Source organism: Oncorhynchus keta, chromosome 30 (genome assembly GCF_023373465.1).
Source record: "Oncorhynchus keta strain PuntledgeMale-10-30-2019 chromosome 30, Oket_V2, whole genome shotgun sequence".
Classification (NCBI taxonomy): Eukaryota; Metazoa; Chordata; class Actinopteri; order Salmoniformes; family Salmonidae; genus Oncorhynchus; species Oncorhynchus keta.
In genome coordinates this window covers 29670001-29684048 of record NC_068450.1, presented here as the reverse complement: position 1 = coordinate 29684048, position 14048 = coordinate 29670001, and the positions used below count along the sequence as shown (strand labels likewise).

The window sequence follows — 14048 nt, the reverse complement described above, 5'->3', positions numbered from 1 at the left end:
GATGGGTCTGATGCCAATGCCTGTAACTGGCTAAGACCATCGGAAAACCAACAGACCCAGGCGGAATGCCCCCTGTGGAATGTTCAGCCCTTGGAGACTTCTAACTCCAGAGTTCTACAGTATACTTCTTGAGTTCAGGGGTTTACTCCCCCACATGCTCTTAGCTGAGGAGAATGCTTTGATGCTTTACTATACTACCGATGAAGACCAGAGCTGTGATGACAGAGTCAATCCAGCCTATATTAATCTATACTTATAAGTGTGAGTAATAACATGTCAAAATATGTAGCTAAGTGAGTAATCATTTCTTAACATATATCTAAGTGAGTGTTAAAACGTGTGATTAATTTCCATTCTACAGTATACCCTATGCCTGTGTGTCTGAACGGTTTGCTACTGGTGTCAAACCTAATGTCCCACCTCTGGAATTCAATCAACTGTATTCAATTCCTTCTCTAGGCTGACAGACATTCAAACTCCGCTGTTCTCATAGCTTATTTCCCTCCCCGGAGGTCAATGAAGTATAATCAGTTGAATGTCCCTAGAATGAAATAGAATAGTAATTTAATATACAGTGGGGTCCCAAATGATTGACTCCCTTGATAAAGGTGAGTAATAATGACTGTATAAAATAAATCATTCAAATATTTATCTATATTGTATGCTGAAAGAAATGGGGAAATTATATTATTTTATGCTAATATAATTGCTCAAAGACAGAGATTTACTGTTACAAGAAATACAAAATTAATCTCAAAATGGTATGGGTCACAATTATTGACACCCCTAAAGATTTTTATGAATAAAGTAGTCAAAAGTCTAGAATTTGGTTCCATATTCCTAGCATGCAATGACTACACACTTGGATGCATAACGTCCCCTGTTATTGGTAATGGAGAGAGGTTAGCATGTCTTGGGGGGTATGATATTTGACCCTATGTAACTTGGTCACTCTTTATCATGGCCATTTTTATCAAGGAGTCAGTCATTTTGGACCCCACTGTATCTCTAAGTTCTTACCTGGCCCGGCCTCTGAACACAAAGCCCTGGACTGCTGCATCCTCTGCTTGGCCAGGTCATCATAAGCTGATTGCATTATCTTCCTCTGGTGGGGGACAGGTGGTGATGTGGATGGATTAAGAGAGGTTAGGTACTGGTTCAGAAACACACTCGCTCAAATACACCATTTAAATATTTTACAAGATCAGTAGGCTACTGTAGATTAAGCAACAGTTTGTCACTCAAGCACAAAAACATGCACATACACATGAATGAATCATAGTATCATTTTAACAGATAAAAAAAAGAACAATCTGTCAAGTATGTAAACATGAATAGAACTCATTAATATGTTGTTTGAGCGTATTATATTCTCTCCATCTTATTTAGAAAGTCCCTTGGAGATGAGCTTGTTTTCTGGGATCCTGTACATCACATTGAGATGACCTTGTTTTCTGGGATACTGAACTCTGAACATCACATTGAGATGAGCTTGTTTTCTGGGATCCTGAACATCACATTGAGATGAGTTTGTTTTCTGGGATCCTGAACATCACATTGAGATGAGTTTGTTATCTGGGATCCTGAACATCACATTGAGATGTGTTTGTTTTATGGGATCCTGAACATCACATTGAGATGAGCTTGTTTTCTGGGATCCTGAACATCACATTGAGATGAGCTTGTTTTCTGGGATCCTGAATATCACATTGAGATGAGCTTGTTTTCTGGGATCTTGAACATCACATTGAGATGAGCTTGTTTTCTGGGATCCTGAACATCACATTGAGATGAGCTTGTTTTCTGGGATCCTGAACATCACATTGAGATGAGTGTTCCAGACATAACCCCACACCTGCTCCCCCCCAGCTTGGCTGCTAGCTAGAAAACCAATGAGATGTGTGAACACAGTAGTAAAACCTGGTATGTAGATCTTCACCCCACAATGTGCTGGCCAACAGCCACGTTGGAGTAAAACCTTGTAGGATTCATAGCTCAACACCAGATCCTGCTGGCTGTGATTCAGTCTTACCTGTCTCGCCTGTCTCCTCTCACAGATTCAGCAGTAAAGATGAAGTGATATGAGATTAGTATATCGCTGTGTGGTTTATCCTCCTGAATCCAGGATGCTTCCCTATCTCACTCTGACGCTTCTGATCTGCGAGGCAACAGTTTGTATACCAGTGATCCCTCTGTGCTTACCTCACTGGGTTATTTTAGCAGAGGGGTGAGAGAGCCAGGGGGCGAGGGGGCTAGATGGGAGGGGGGTGTAAGGAGATGGGGTTGTAGGGGGGTGAGAGGGGGGAGTAGGGGGTAAGGTTAAGGATCTACATCTCTGCCCTCCTATGTCCCTGATAATAAAAATCTGATCCCCTCTGTGTGTGTGTGTGTGTGTGTGTGTGTGTGTGTGTGTGTGTGTGTGTGTGTGTGTGTGTGTGTGTGTGTGTGTGTGTGTGTGTGTGTGTGTGTGTGTGTGTGTGTGTGTGTGTGTGTGTGTGTGTGTGTGTGTGTGTGTGTGCTGAGAGAACAGCTGCTGACTCAGTGCAGACAGTGACACTGAGCCCTCAGAGACAGAGACCAAACATTCAGCTGCTCCTTGACAAGACAAACAGATAGATACACACACACACAATCTTGTACAGCTAACCTTGTGGGGACACAATTCAGTCCCATTCAAAATCCTATTTTCCCTAACCCTTAATCCTAACTCATACTCTCATACTCTATCCAAAACCTAACCCTAGCTCCTAACCCTAAAACTAATCCTAGCTCCTCACCCTAACCCTTAACATAATTCTAACCCTAACACTAATTCTAAGGTTAAACCTAAACCCCCATGAAATAGCATTTGACCTTGTGGGGACTAACAAAATGTCCCCAGTTGGTCAAGTTTTTGTTTGTTTACTATCCTTGTGGGGACTTCTGGTCCCCACAAGAATAGTTAAACATGTCGACACACACACACACACACACACACACACACACACACACACACACACACACACACACACACACACACACACACACACACACGCACACACACGCACACGCACACACGCACACACGCAGGATGACATCAGGAAGATGCCCACCTGTGGTTCACAGTAATAGACGGCAGAATCTGTGAAGTGCCAGTCAAAGTAATGAGATCATTGGGGTGGAAAGGCCATAGGCGGGTCAAGGGTTAAAGGTCAAAGTGCCTGGCAGAGTTCTATTTTAACAACTGTGCGATTTTCCCTGACACACAGAAGACCGTTGATGCATTGTGGAGCTTGTGCTTCCATATTGAATTACTTACAAGTAGTGTTTTTCCACTCACTGCTGTCAGCAACAAGTGCTCAGACATTCATTTTCTCTAGCGTAGCTGATCACCATCACTTGAGGTGGTCGTCAAATAATTACCTGTTGTTTTCATGTAAACCTTCTTACTCATTATTTTAGAATATCTACTTTTCTAAAGCCGTAACCAATGTAATCCAAATGTTGTTTTGGGACATTGATTAATGGCAGAGTTTTTCTGGATGTTTTCTCCATAACAGGCATGAGATTGCTTATGGATTGTCTCACCATTAGAAAGGCTCTACAGTCCCCTCTCGGTCCTGACAGAAAACAGCCCAGTCATCCTGACTCATAGTCCCCAGACAGAATTTGACAACTACATAAACTACTGAAAATTGCCCAAATAAATCATATAGTCTAGAGTTTATGGAACAATGTAAAACCATGTAATTACACTGTACCTGCTAATTTAGCACCACTGAACGTAAAATGTGACACCTTTTGGTTAGTGTATGTTTTTGAATAGATAAATATAATCTTTCTTGAAACAGTAGACAGTGATACATTATCAAACTCTTTTGCACAAAACATAGAGGGGCGGAAACCCATTTGACTTGTGTCTTCTGCTAGTGAGTGCTGGCCCCTATACAGGGTGTTGCTGTCAGCTGGAGGATCACCAGGAAGTGACAGCTGACAACAGTACAATACTCATTGAAGCTCAAAGGTTTGTGTTATGAAGGTTCCTTTTAAACGGATTGTCTAGAGGATCTGTCGATGAAACAGTGGCTGCAAGGAGGAAAGGAAGGAAAGAGGAAGTCTTCAGAAGGTAGTGCTATAGACAACAAAAGAAAATGAGACAGTGCCCTAGGAAAGTGTTTGTAAATGCAGTGTAAAGTCATACAGAGCAACGTCACATTGCTTTTAGACCTTGGTAACAAGGTAACGATTCGATTTTGAACAACTCATCAATCAAATGGACCAAACTGTATAAGGAACCCAGTCTTTGAGCTTGGGTTAACCTTCATTTAATCTTCTGTTGCAGGTGCATGTCAGAGGACTGTTGGCCTATTGAAACTCTCCCTCCTGGACTATGTTTCTCTGAGCTCGTTCTGGGAAGTTCGGTTACGACAGGATCCTCAAGGTGGGCCCAGCGCTGAAACTGAAACTGTCCAAAATATGTATTTTTAATTGATGGTTTGACTGTTCTTCAGAATAATATCTATCTATTGTGTCTGTGATGACTGGTTGTGTTCTGTTGTGTTGAGAAGGGTTTTAGATATCTCTGTATTGTGTCTGTGATGACTGGTTGTGTTCTGTTGTGTTGAGAAGGGTTTTAGATATCTCTGTATTGTGTCTGTGATGACTGGTTGTGTTCTGTTGTGTTGAGAAGGGTTTTAGATATCTCTGTATTGTGTCTGTGATGACTGGTTGTGTTCTGTTGTGTTGAGAAGGGTTTTAGATATCTCTGTATTGTGTCTGTGATGACTGGTTGTGTTATGTTGTGTTGAGAAGGGTTTTAGATATCTCTGTATTGTGTCTGTGATGACTGGTTGTGTTCTGTTGTGTTGAGAAGGGTTTTTAGATATCTCTGTATTGTGTCTGTGATGACTGGTTGTGTTCTGTTGTGTTGAGAAGGGTTTTAGATATCTCTGTATTGTGTCTGTGATGACTGGTTGTGTTATGTTGTGTTGAGAAGGGATTTAGATATCTCTGTATTGTGTCTGTGATGACTGGTTGTGTTCTGTTGTGTTGAGAAGGGTTTTAGATATCTCTGTATTGTGTCTGTGATGAGTGGTTGTGTTCTGTTGTGTCTGGTACAGTAATGGTGCAGGGCCTCCTCATGCAGTTCCAGCAGGACTTTTACGGGATGAAAAGCTCTCTCTCTCTGTGACGACTCCCCCATCCTGAGTAAGTCTGATCACACCTCTTCAAACTGTCCTGCAGACGAGGATAGTCTCCCACCCAGAGCTGAACACACCTCTTCAAACTGTCCTGCAGACGAGGATAGTCACCCCCCCACCCCAGTGCTGAACACACCTCTTCAAACTGTCCTGCAGATGAGGATAGTCTCCCACCCAGCATTGATCACACCTCTTCAAACTGTCCTGCAGACGAGGATAGTCACCCCAACACACCTCTTCAAACTGTCCTGCAGATGAGGATAGTCACCCCCCCAGCATTGATCACACCTCTTCAAACTGTCCTGCAGACGAGGATAGTCACCCCCCCAGTGCTGAACACACCTCTTCAAACTGTCCTGCAGACGAGGATAGTCACCCCCCCAGTGCTGAACACACCTCTTCAAACTGTCCTGCAGACGAGGATAGTCACCCCCCAATGCTGAACACACCTCTTCAAACTGTCCTGCAGACGAGGATAGTCACCCCCCCAATGCTGAACACACCTCTTCAAACTGTCCTGCAGACGAGGATAGTCACCCCCCCAATGCTGAACACACCTCTTCAAACTGTCCTGCAGACGAGCTGATAGTCAGTCCCCCCAGTGCTGAACACACCTCTTCAAACTGTCCTGCAGACAGATGAGGGATAGTCACTGTCCCCCACCCCAGTGCTGAACACACCTCTTCAAACTGTCCTGCAGATGAGGATAGTCACCCCCCCAGCATTGATCACACCTCTTCAAACTGTCCTGCAGACGAGGATAGTCACCCCCCCAGCATTGATCACACCTCTTCAAACTGTCCTGCAGACGAGGATAGTCACCCCCCCAACACTGAACACACCTCTTCAAACTGTCCTGCTGATAGAGGAATTTCTAAATTCCTTATTGTTTTGCAGCCAAAACCAAATTCGCACTCGTTTCTAATTCATTAATGAGGTGTAAGTTCATTAATTATGTATGAAGTAGATCGAGACCAGTCTTAAAAGTCAGGTAGAGCGTTTAATTCCAGAGAGTACTAAATGCATACACACATTTCCACAGGTTATAAACTGAAAATGACGTCAGCGTTTTCCAAACGTTCTATTTCACAAGCAGAGGGGTCCCCTAGCTCTTGAGCCGTCGCGTTATCAGCACGAAGTCAAGGCCAGTCAGTATAAATCAACGTTCTAGACAATCTGGAGATGGCCCGTTCCCACCACCTGGAGATTTGTACAACTGAATGAACTAAGGAACAGACCTTCATTGTTACTAAACTCCTGACTACATTATATACAATTGGGAAAGGGATCAAGAGAGAAAATTCACATGTACAGTACATTATAGCATTTGGACTAGTCAGTTCTGATTGGAATGCATACATAATTAGTCATCTCAACCATAATTTCCTCTATCACCTGCAGACGAGGATAGTCACCCCCCCAGTGCTGAACACACCTCTTCAAACTGTCCTGCAGATGAGGATAGTCACCCCCCCAGTGCTGAACACACCTCTTCAAACTGCCCTGCAGATGAGGATAGTCACCCCCCCAGTGCTGAACACACCTCTTCAAACTGCCCTGCAGATGAGGATAGTCACCCCCTCCCAGTGCTGAACACACCTCTTCAAACTGTCCTGCAGACGAGGATAGTCTCTCCCCCAGTGCTGAACACACCCAGGTCCCACAACTGACTGCTCCTCCATCATTGAGAGGGATGCACTGAAGGACAAGGTCAGAAAGCTGAGGTGTGACAGAGAGCAGGACACCCCCCCCATACAAGCCAGCAGAACAGCCCACCTCAGGCCCAGACCACAACCTCAACGGGACAGACAGCACAGGACCCACCAACCCAACAGACCCCATCCCCTCCTACCAGCCCTCCTGTCAGCTCCTCCAATAGCCCTCCTGACAACCCCCCCACATCCACTGAGGACACACAATAGCCAGAGATTGTGCTCCTCATTGACTCAAATGCCAAATACGTTCAAGAGGGTACACTTTTTCCCAAACACAAACTGGCTAAACTCTGGTGCCCAAACACTAGGCATGCCCTGGAGCTGTTGTCAGAGGACAGACTAGGGTCCCCCAGCCGCATCATCATTCACACGGGCACAAATGACCTGAGGGCCCAGCAGGAAAGAGTGACAACAGCACTCAAGGCAGTGATTGAAAAAGCTTCTTCCACTTTCCCCAACGCACAAGTGGTTATCTCCACCCTGCTACCACAAAAGTACTTTGTGGTAGCAGGGTGGAGATAACCATTTGTCCGTTGGGGAAAGTGGAAGAAGCGGTCATATATATATTAGGTTTTGAGGCACAGTCTTGCAAAATGCCTGGATTCACCTGCTGTATGGTGGAGAGTACTTATATAAATATATATATACATACCTGGCCCACCACATACCTGGCCCACCACTCCACTCTGGACTTGAACAGCCTTTACGACCAGGTCCACCTCTACAAGGCAGCAATCCCAACTTTTGCCAGGACCCTGAAGGACGTCACTCTCAACCATAGACCCAGCACCTCACACAGGAGCAACAGAGCAACGGACCCCCCGCCCAGACCAGCGCGACACCCTCCCGAAGGACCTTTACTGAGAGAACCCATGCCAAGAGGACCTACACCCAGACCACAGCATCACCAGCCACACCCCAACCAGCTAAGACCACCCCAAACAAACCCTGGCCAAACTCTTATAGGCCCCCCCATATCAGACCTATGCCTCTTCTGCCCACCCCTTGCCCCCCGCCCCTGTGGCAAGGACCTCATCATGACAGCAGGACATATGCCCAGGCTGTGACCAGAGTAACAGGCCCAACCCCCACGATTACACCTGCCCAAGCCCCATCCTGCGACATAAGAGGTATGTATCAGATGATCAACATGCTCTGCTCACACCTACTGTGATGGTCCGGGCCTAAACCACACAAAAACACTAGACACAATGGAACACAAAGCTTTTACTATCTCATCCTGGAATATACAAAGTCTGAGGTCATCTGCCTTTGGCCTAAAGAGCAGTAACCCAGACTTCATCACAGAAATTGAAATACAGACATTGTCATCCTACAAGAAACATGGTATAAAGGAGACAGACCCACTGGTTGCCTTCTAGGTTACAGAGAGCTGGTCGTCCCACACACCAATCTACCAGCTGTGAAACAGGGAAGATACTCAAGGGGTATGCTAATTTGGTATAGAACAGACCTAACCCACTCTATTAAATTAGTCAAAACAGGAACATTTTACATCTAGCTAGAAATGTCCTTTATCCCCCCACTAGAATCTCCATATTTTAACGATGACAGCTTCTCCCTCCTAGAGGGGGAGATTTCCTGTCTCAGGGACATGTCTGTGGCGACCTAAATGCCAGAACTGGACAAGAACCCGACACCCTCAGCACACACAAACACCTACCTGGAGTTGACAGCATTCCCTCCCCCATATGCCCCCCTAGACACAACTACGACAACATAACCAACAAAAACGGGTCACAACTCCTGCAGCTCTGTCAGATCCAGGGTATGAACATAGTCAATGTTAGGCTTCGAGGGGACTCCTATGGTAGGTACACCTATAGCTCATCTCTTGGTATGAGTACTGTAGAATACTTTATCATTGACCTCAACCCAGAGTCTCTTAGAGCGTTCACAGTCAGTCCACTGACAGCCCTATCAGATCACAGCAAAATCACAGCAAAACAGGCATCAAAGCCAAAGGAACTAAATAAAATGTACTATAATAAAGAAATGCTATAGATATGAAGCAGAAAAGTGTGGAAATCTACCAAAAAACAATTAGGCAACAACAAATTCAATTCCTTTTAGACAATTTCCTCGAAAAAATGTTGCATTGTAACAGTGAAGGTGCAAACTTGGCAGTAGAAAACCTAAACAGCATATTTGACCTCTCAGCTTCCCTATCAAAACTAAAAATGTCAAGCAGACAACCTAATAAAATGAACAATGACAAATGGCTTGATGAAGAATGCAAAAACCTAAGAAAAAATTGAGGAACCTATCCAAACAAAAACCTGAGCCTGTGCCTTCACTACGGTGAATCACTAAAACAATACAGAAATACACTACGGAAAAAGAAGGAACAGCATGTCAGAAATCAGCTCAATGTAATTGAATAATCCATAGAATCTAACCACTTCTGGGAAAATTGGAAAATTCTAAACAAACAAGAACATGAAGAGTTATCTATCCAAAACAGAGATGTATGTTTAAACCACTTCTCCAATCTTTTCGGCTCTATAACAATGAACAAACATCAAAAACATATACATTATCAAATACAAATCTTAGAATCCACTACTAAAGACTACCAGAACCCACTGGATTCTCCAATTACACTGAATGAACTACCGGACAAAATGCAAAAAAGTATACCATCAACCCAAAAAGGCCTTTGGGGTTGATGGTATACAGACCTCAAATTCCAATTGGCTATACTTAAACTCTAACATCATCCTTAGCTTTGGCATCTTCTCCAATATTTGGAACCAAGGACTGACCACCCCAATTCAGAGAAGTGGAGACAAATTTGACCCCAATAACTACCATGGGATATGCGTCAACAGCAACCTTCGGAAAACCTCTGCATTATCATTAACAGCAGACTCATACATTTCCTCAGCGAAAAACAACGTACTGAGCAAATGTCACAATGGCTTTTTACCAAATTACTGTACGACAGACCACGTATTCACCCTGCACATTGACAAACAAGCAAACCACAACAAAGGCAAAGTCTTCTCATGCTTTGTTGATTTCAAAAAAGATTTTGACTCAATTTGGCAAGAGGGTCTTCAATACAAATTTATGGAAAGTGGTGTTGTGGGAAAAACATACGACAGAAGATCCATGTACACAAACAAAAATTGGCAAAAAACACCCACATTTCTTTCCAGAAGGCCGGGGGTGAGACAGCGATGCAGTTTAAGCCCCACCCACTTCAACATATATATCAACAAATTGGTGAGGGCACTAGAACAGTCTGCAGCACCCGGCCTCACCCTACTAGAATCTGAAGTCAAATGTCTACTGTTTGCTGATGATCTGATGCTTTTGTCCCCAACCAAGGAGGTCCTCCAGCAGCACCTAGATCTTCTGCACAGATTCTGTCAGACTTGGGCCCTGACAGTAAATCTCAGTGAGACAAAAATAATGGTGTTACAAAAAAGGTCCAGTTAGCAGGACCATGAATAAAAATTCCATCTAGACACCGTTGCCCTAGAGCACACAAAAACGATACATACCTCCGCCTAAACATCAGCGTCACAGGTAACTTCCACACATCTGTGATCGATCTGAGAGACAAGGCAAGAAGGGCCTTATATGCCATCAAAACAGCCTCTCAGCCTCCAGTATTTATGCTGCAGTAGTTTGTGTCGGGGGGCTAGGGTCAGTTTGTTATATCTGGAGTACTTCTCCTGTCCTATTCGGTGTCCTGTGTGAATCTAAGTGTGCGTTCTTTAATTCTCTCCTTCTTTCTTTCTCTCTCTCGGAGGACCTGAGCCCTAGGACCATGCCCCAGGACTACCTGACATGATGACTCCTTGCTGTCCCCAGTCCACCTGGCCATGCTGCTGCTCCAGTTTCAACTGTTCTCCCTTACTATTATTCGACCATGCTGGCTTCCAGTTGAAGCTCGCATCCGCTACAAGACCATGGTGCTTGCCTACGGAGCTGTGAGGGGAACGGCACCTCAGTACCTCCAGGCTCTGATCAGGCCCTACACCCAAACAAGGGCACTGCGTTCATCCACCTCTGGCCTGCTCGCCTCCCTACCACTGAGGAAGTACAGTTCCCGCTCAGCCCAGTCAAAACTGTTCGCTGCTCTGGCCCCCCAATGGTGGAACAAACTCCCTCACGACGCCAGGACAGCGGAGTCAATCACCACCTTCCGGAGACACCTGAAACCCCACCTCTTTAAGGAATACCTAGGATAGGATAAGTAATCCTTCTCACCCCCCTAAAAGATTTAGATGCACTATTGTAAAGTGGCTGTTCCACTGGATGTCATAAGGTGAATGCACCAATTTGTAAGTCGCTCAGGATAAGAGCGTCTGCTAAATGACTTAAATGTAAATGTAATGTAAATGTCATTTATGAACATTTGAACATCTTGGCCATGTTCTGTTATAATCTCCACCCGGCACAGCCAGAAGAGGACTGGCCACCCCACATATGCTCTCTCTAATTCTCTCTTTCTTTCTCTCTCTCGGAGGACCTGAGCCCTAGGACCGTGCCCCAGGACTACCTGACTTGATGACTCCTTGCTGTCCCCAGTCCACCTGACTGTGCTGCTGCTCCAGTTTCAACTGTTCTGCCTTATTATTATTCGACCATGCTGGTCATTTAGGAACATTTGAACATCTTGGCCATGTTCTGTTATAATCTCCACCCGGCACAGCCAGAAGAGGACTGGCAACCCCACATAGCCTGGTTCCTCTCTAGGTTTCTTCCTAGGTTTTGGCCTTTCTAGGGAGTTTTTCCTAGCCACCGTGCTTCTACACCTGCATTGCTTGCTGTTTGGGGTTTTAGGCTGGGTTTCTGTACAGCACTTTGAGATATCAGCTGATGTACGAAGGGCTATATAAACAAAGTTGATTTGATTTGATTTGATGATCAAAAGGAACATAAAATTCAACATACCAATTAGGATCTGGCTAAAAATACTTGAAACAGTTATAGAACCAATTGCCCTTTGTGGTTGTGAGGTCTGGGGTCCGCTCACCAATAAAGAATTCACAAAATGGGACAACCACCAAATTGAGACTGCATGCAGAGTTTTGTAAAAAATATCCTCTGTGTACAACGTAAAACACCAAATAATGCATGCTGAATAGAATTAAGCCAATACCCACTAATTATCAAAATCCAGAAAAGAGATGTTAAATTGTACAACCACCTAAAAGGAAGCGATTCCCAAACCTTCCATAACAAATACATCACCTACAGAGAGATAAAGCTGGAGAAGAGTCCCCTAAGCAAGCTGGTCCTGGGGCTCTGTTCACAAACACAAACAGACCCCACAGAGCCCCAGGACAGCAACACAATTAGACCGAACCAAATCATGAGAAAACAAAAAGATAATTACATTGGAAAGACTTCACAAAACAACTGAGCAAACTAGAATGCTATTTACTCTCCCTAAACAGAGAGTACATGTGGCAGAATACCTGAAATTTGACTATGTAGACTCAGTGAGTGTAGCCTTGCTATTGAGAAAGGCCGCCGAAGGCAGACCTGGCTCTGAAGAGAAGACAGGCTAGGCTATATGTACACTACCCACAAAATTAGGTGGAAACTGAGCTGCACTTTTTAACCTCCTGCCAAATGTATGACCATAGAGACACATATTTCCCTCATATTACACAGACCCACAAAGAATTTGAAAACAAATCCAATTTTGATAAACTCCCATATAATATTGGGTGAAATACTACAGTGTGCAATCATAGCAGGAAGATTTATGATCTGTTTCCACAGGAAAAGGGAAACCATTGTAGAAACAAGTTATATATATATATTTTTAATTCATTTTCCTTTTGTACTTTAACTATTTACACATCATTGTAGCACTGTATATGGACTTAATAGGACAATGTCTTTGTGATTGTAATGTTTCCTGCTAATTTTGTATTGTTTATTTATTTCACTTGCTTTGGCAATGCAAACATATGTTTCCCATACAATTCCCCTTAAATTGAAATGTAAATGACAGAGGAGAGAAAGAGAGAGGAGAGAGAGATGGGAGAGAGAGAGAGGAGACAGAGAGAGGAGAGAGAGAGGGAGAGAGGAGACAGAGAGAAGAACAAAGAGAGAGCGAGAGAAGAGAGAGAGGAGACAGAGAGAAGAGAGAGAGGAGAGAGAGGGGAGAAAGAGAGAGAGAGGAGAGAGATAACAGTAATACTCCACCAACCATTCACCAACGACACTCTCACCCCTCCCCTCCCCTTCCCTCTGTGTCCTGTAGGAGTAAGCATACAGGCTACCTGCACTACACCATAGGCCAGTTGAGGCAGATGGAGAAACAGTTCTACGACACAGACATCCATGTGGGGGTGCTGTCTGAACAGGAGACTACTCACACGTCACCATGAGGTCAGAAACACTTTTTAAACAAATCAACCTGCATTAGATTCATAAAATTGATAATCATGGATTTCATCCACAGTTGAAGTAAAAAATACATACGCTTAGGTTGGAGTCATTAAAACTAGTTTTTCAACCACTCCACAAATTTCTTATTAACAAACTACAGTTTTGGCAAGTCAGTTAGGACATCTACTGACATAAGTCATTTTTCCAACAATTGTTTACACAGATTATTTCACTCATAATTCACTGTATCACAATTTCAGTGGGTCAGAAGTTGACATATACTAAGTTGATTGTGCATTTAAACAGCTTGGAAAATTCCAGAAAATTATGTCATGGCTTTAGAAGCTTCTGATAGGATAATTGACATAATTTGAGTCATTAGGAGTTGTACCTGTGGATGTATTTCAAGGCCTACCTTCAAACTCAGTGCCTCTTTGCTTGACATTATGGGAAAATCAAAAGAAATCAGCCAAGACCTCAGAAGAAAAATGTGGACCTCCACAAGTCTGGTTCATCCTTGCGAGCAATTTCCAAATGCCTGAAGGTACCTCGTTCATCTGAACAAACAATAGTACGCAAGTATAAACACCATGGGACCACGCAGCCGTCATACCGCTCAGGAAGGAGACGCGTACTGTCTCCTAGAGATGGACGTTGTCACGCCCTGGCCATAGAGAGGCTTTTATTCTCTATTTTGGTTAGGCTAGGGTGTGACTAGGGTGGGCATTCTAGTTTCTTTATTTCTATGTTTTCTATATCTTTGTTTTTTGCC

The 14048-nt window shown here is 43.9% G+C and overlaps 1 protein-coding gene across 3 annotated transcripts in view; it reads right to left on the bottom strand.

The window, feature by feature from the left end:
• Window positions 1–14048, bottom strand: part of myoz3a (myozenin 3a) — a 31913-nt gene that overhangs the window by 6310 nt on the left and 11555 nt on the right. Inside the window, exons 1-2 of one of the 3 annotated variants that reach the window (XM_035744161.2) lie at window positions 13692–13902; window positions 1021–1105 (exon numbers count right to left, since the gene is read on the bottom strand). In XM_035744161.2, the coding sequence (XP_035600054.1) occupies window positions 1021–1105; window positions 13692–13721 (115 nt within the window). In that variant the 5' untranslated portion in view covers window positions 13722–13902. Of the gene's footprint in view, window positions 1–1020; window positions 1106–2032; window positions 2197–13691; window positions 13903–14048 lie in introns of those variants that run through there. The other 2 variants (XM_035744162.2, XM_035744160.2) reach the window with 2 other exon arrangements.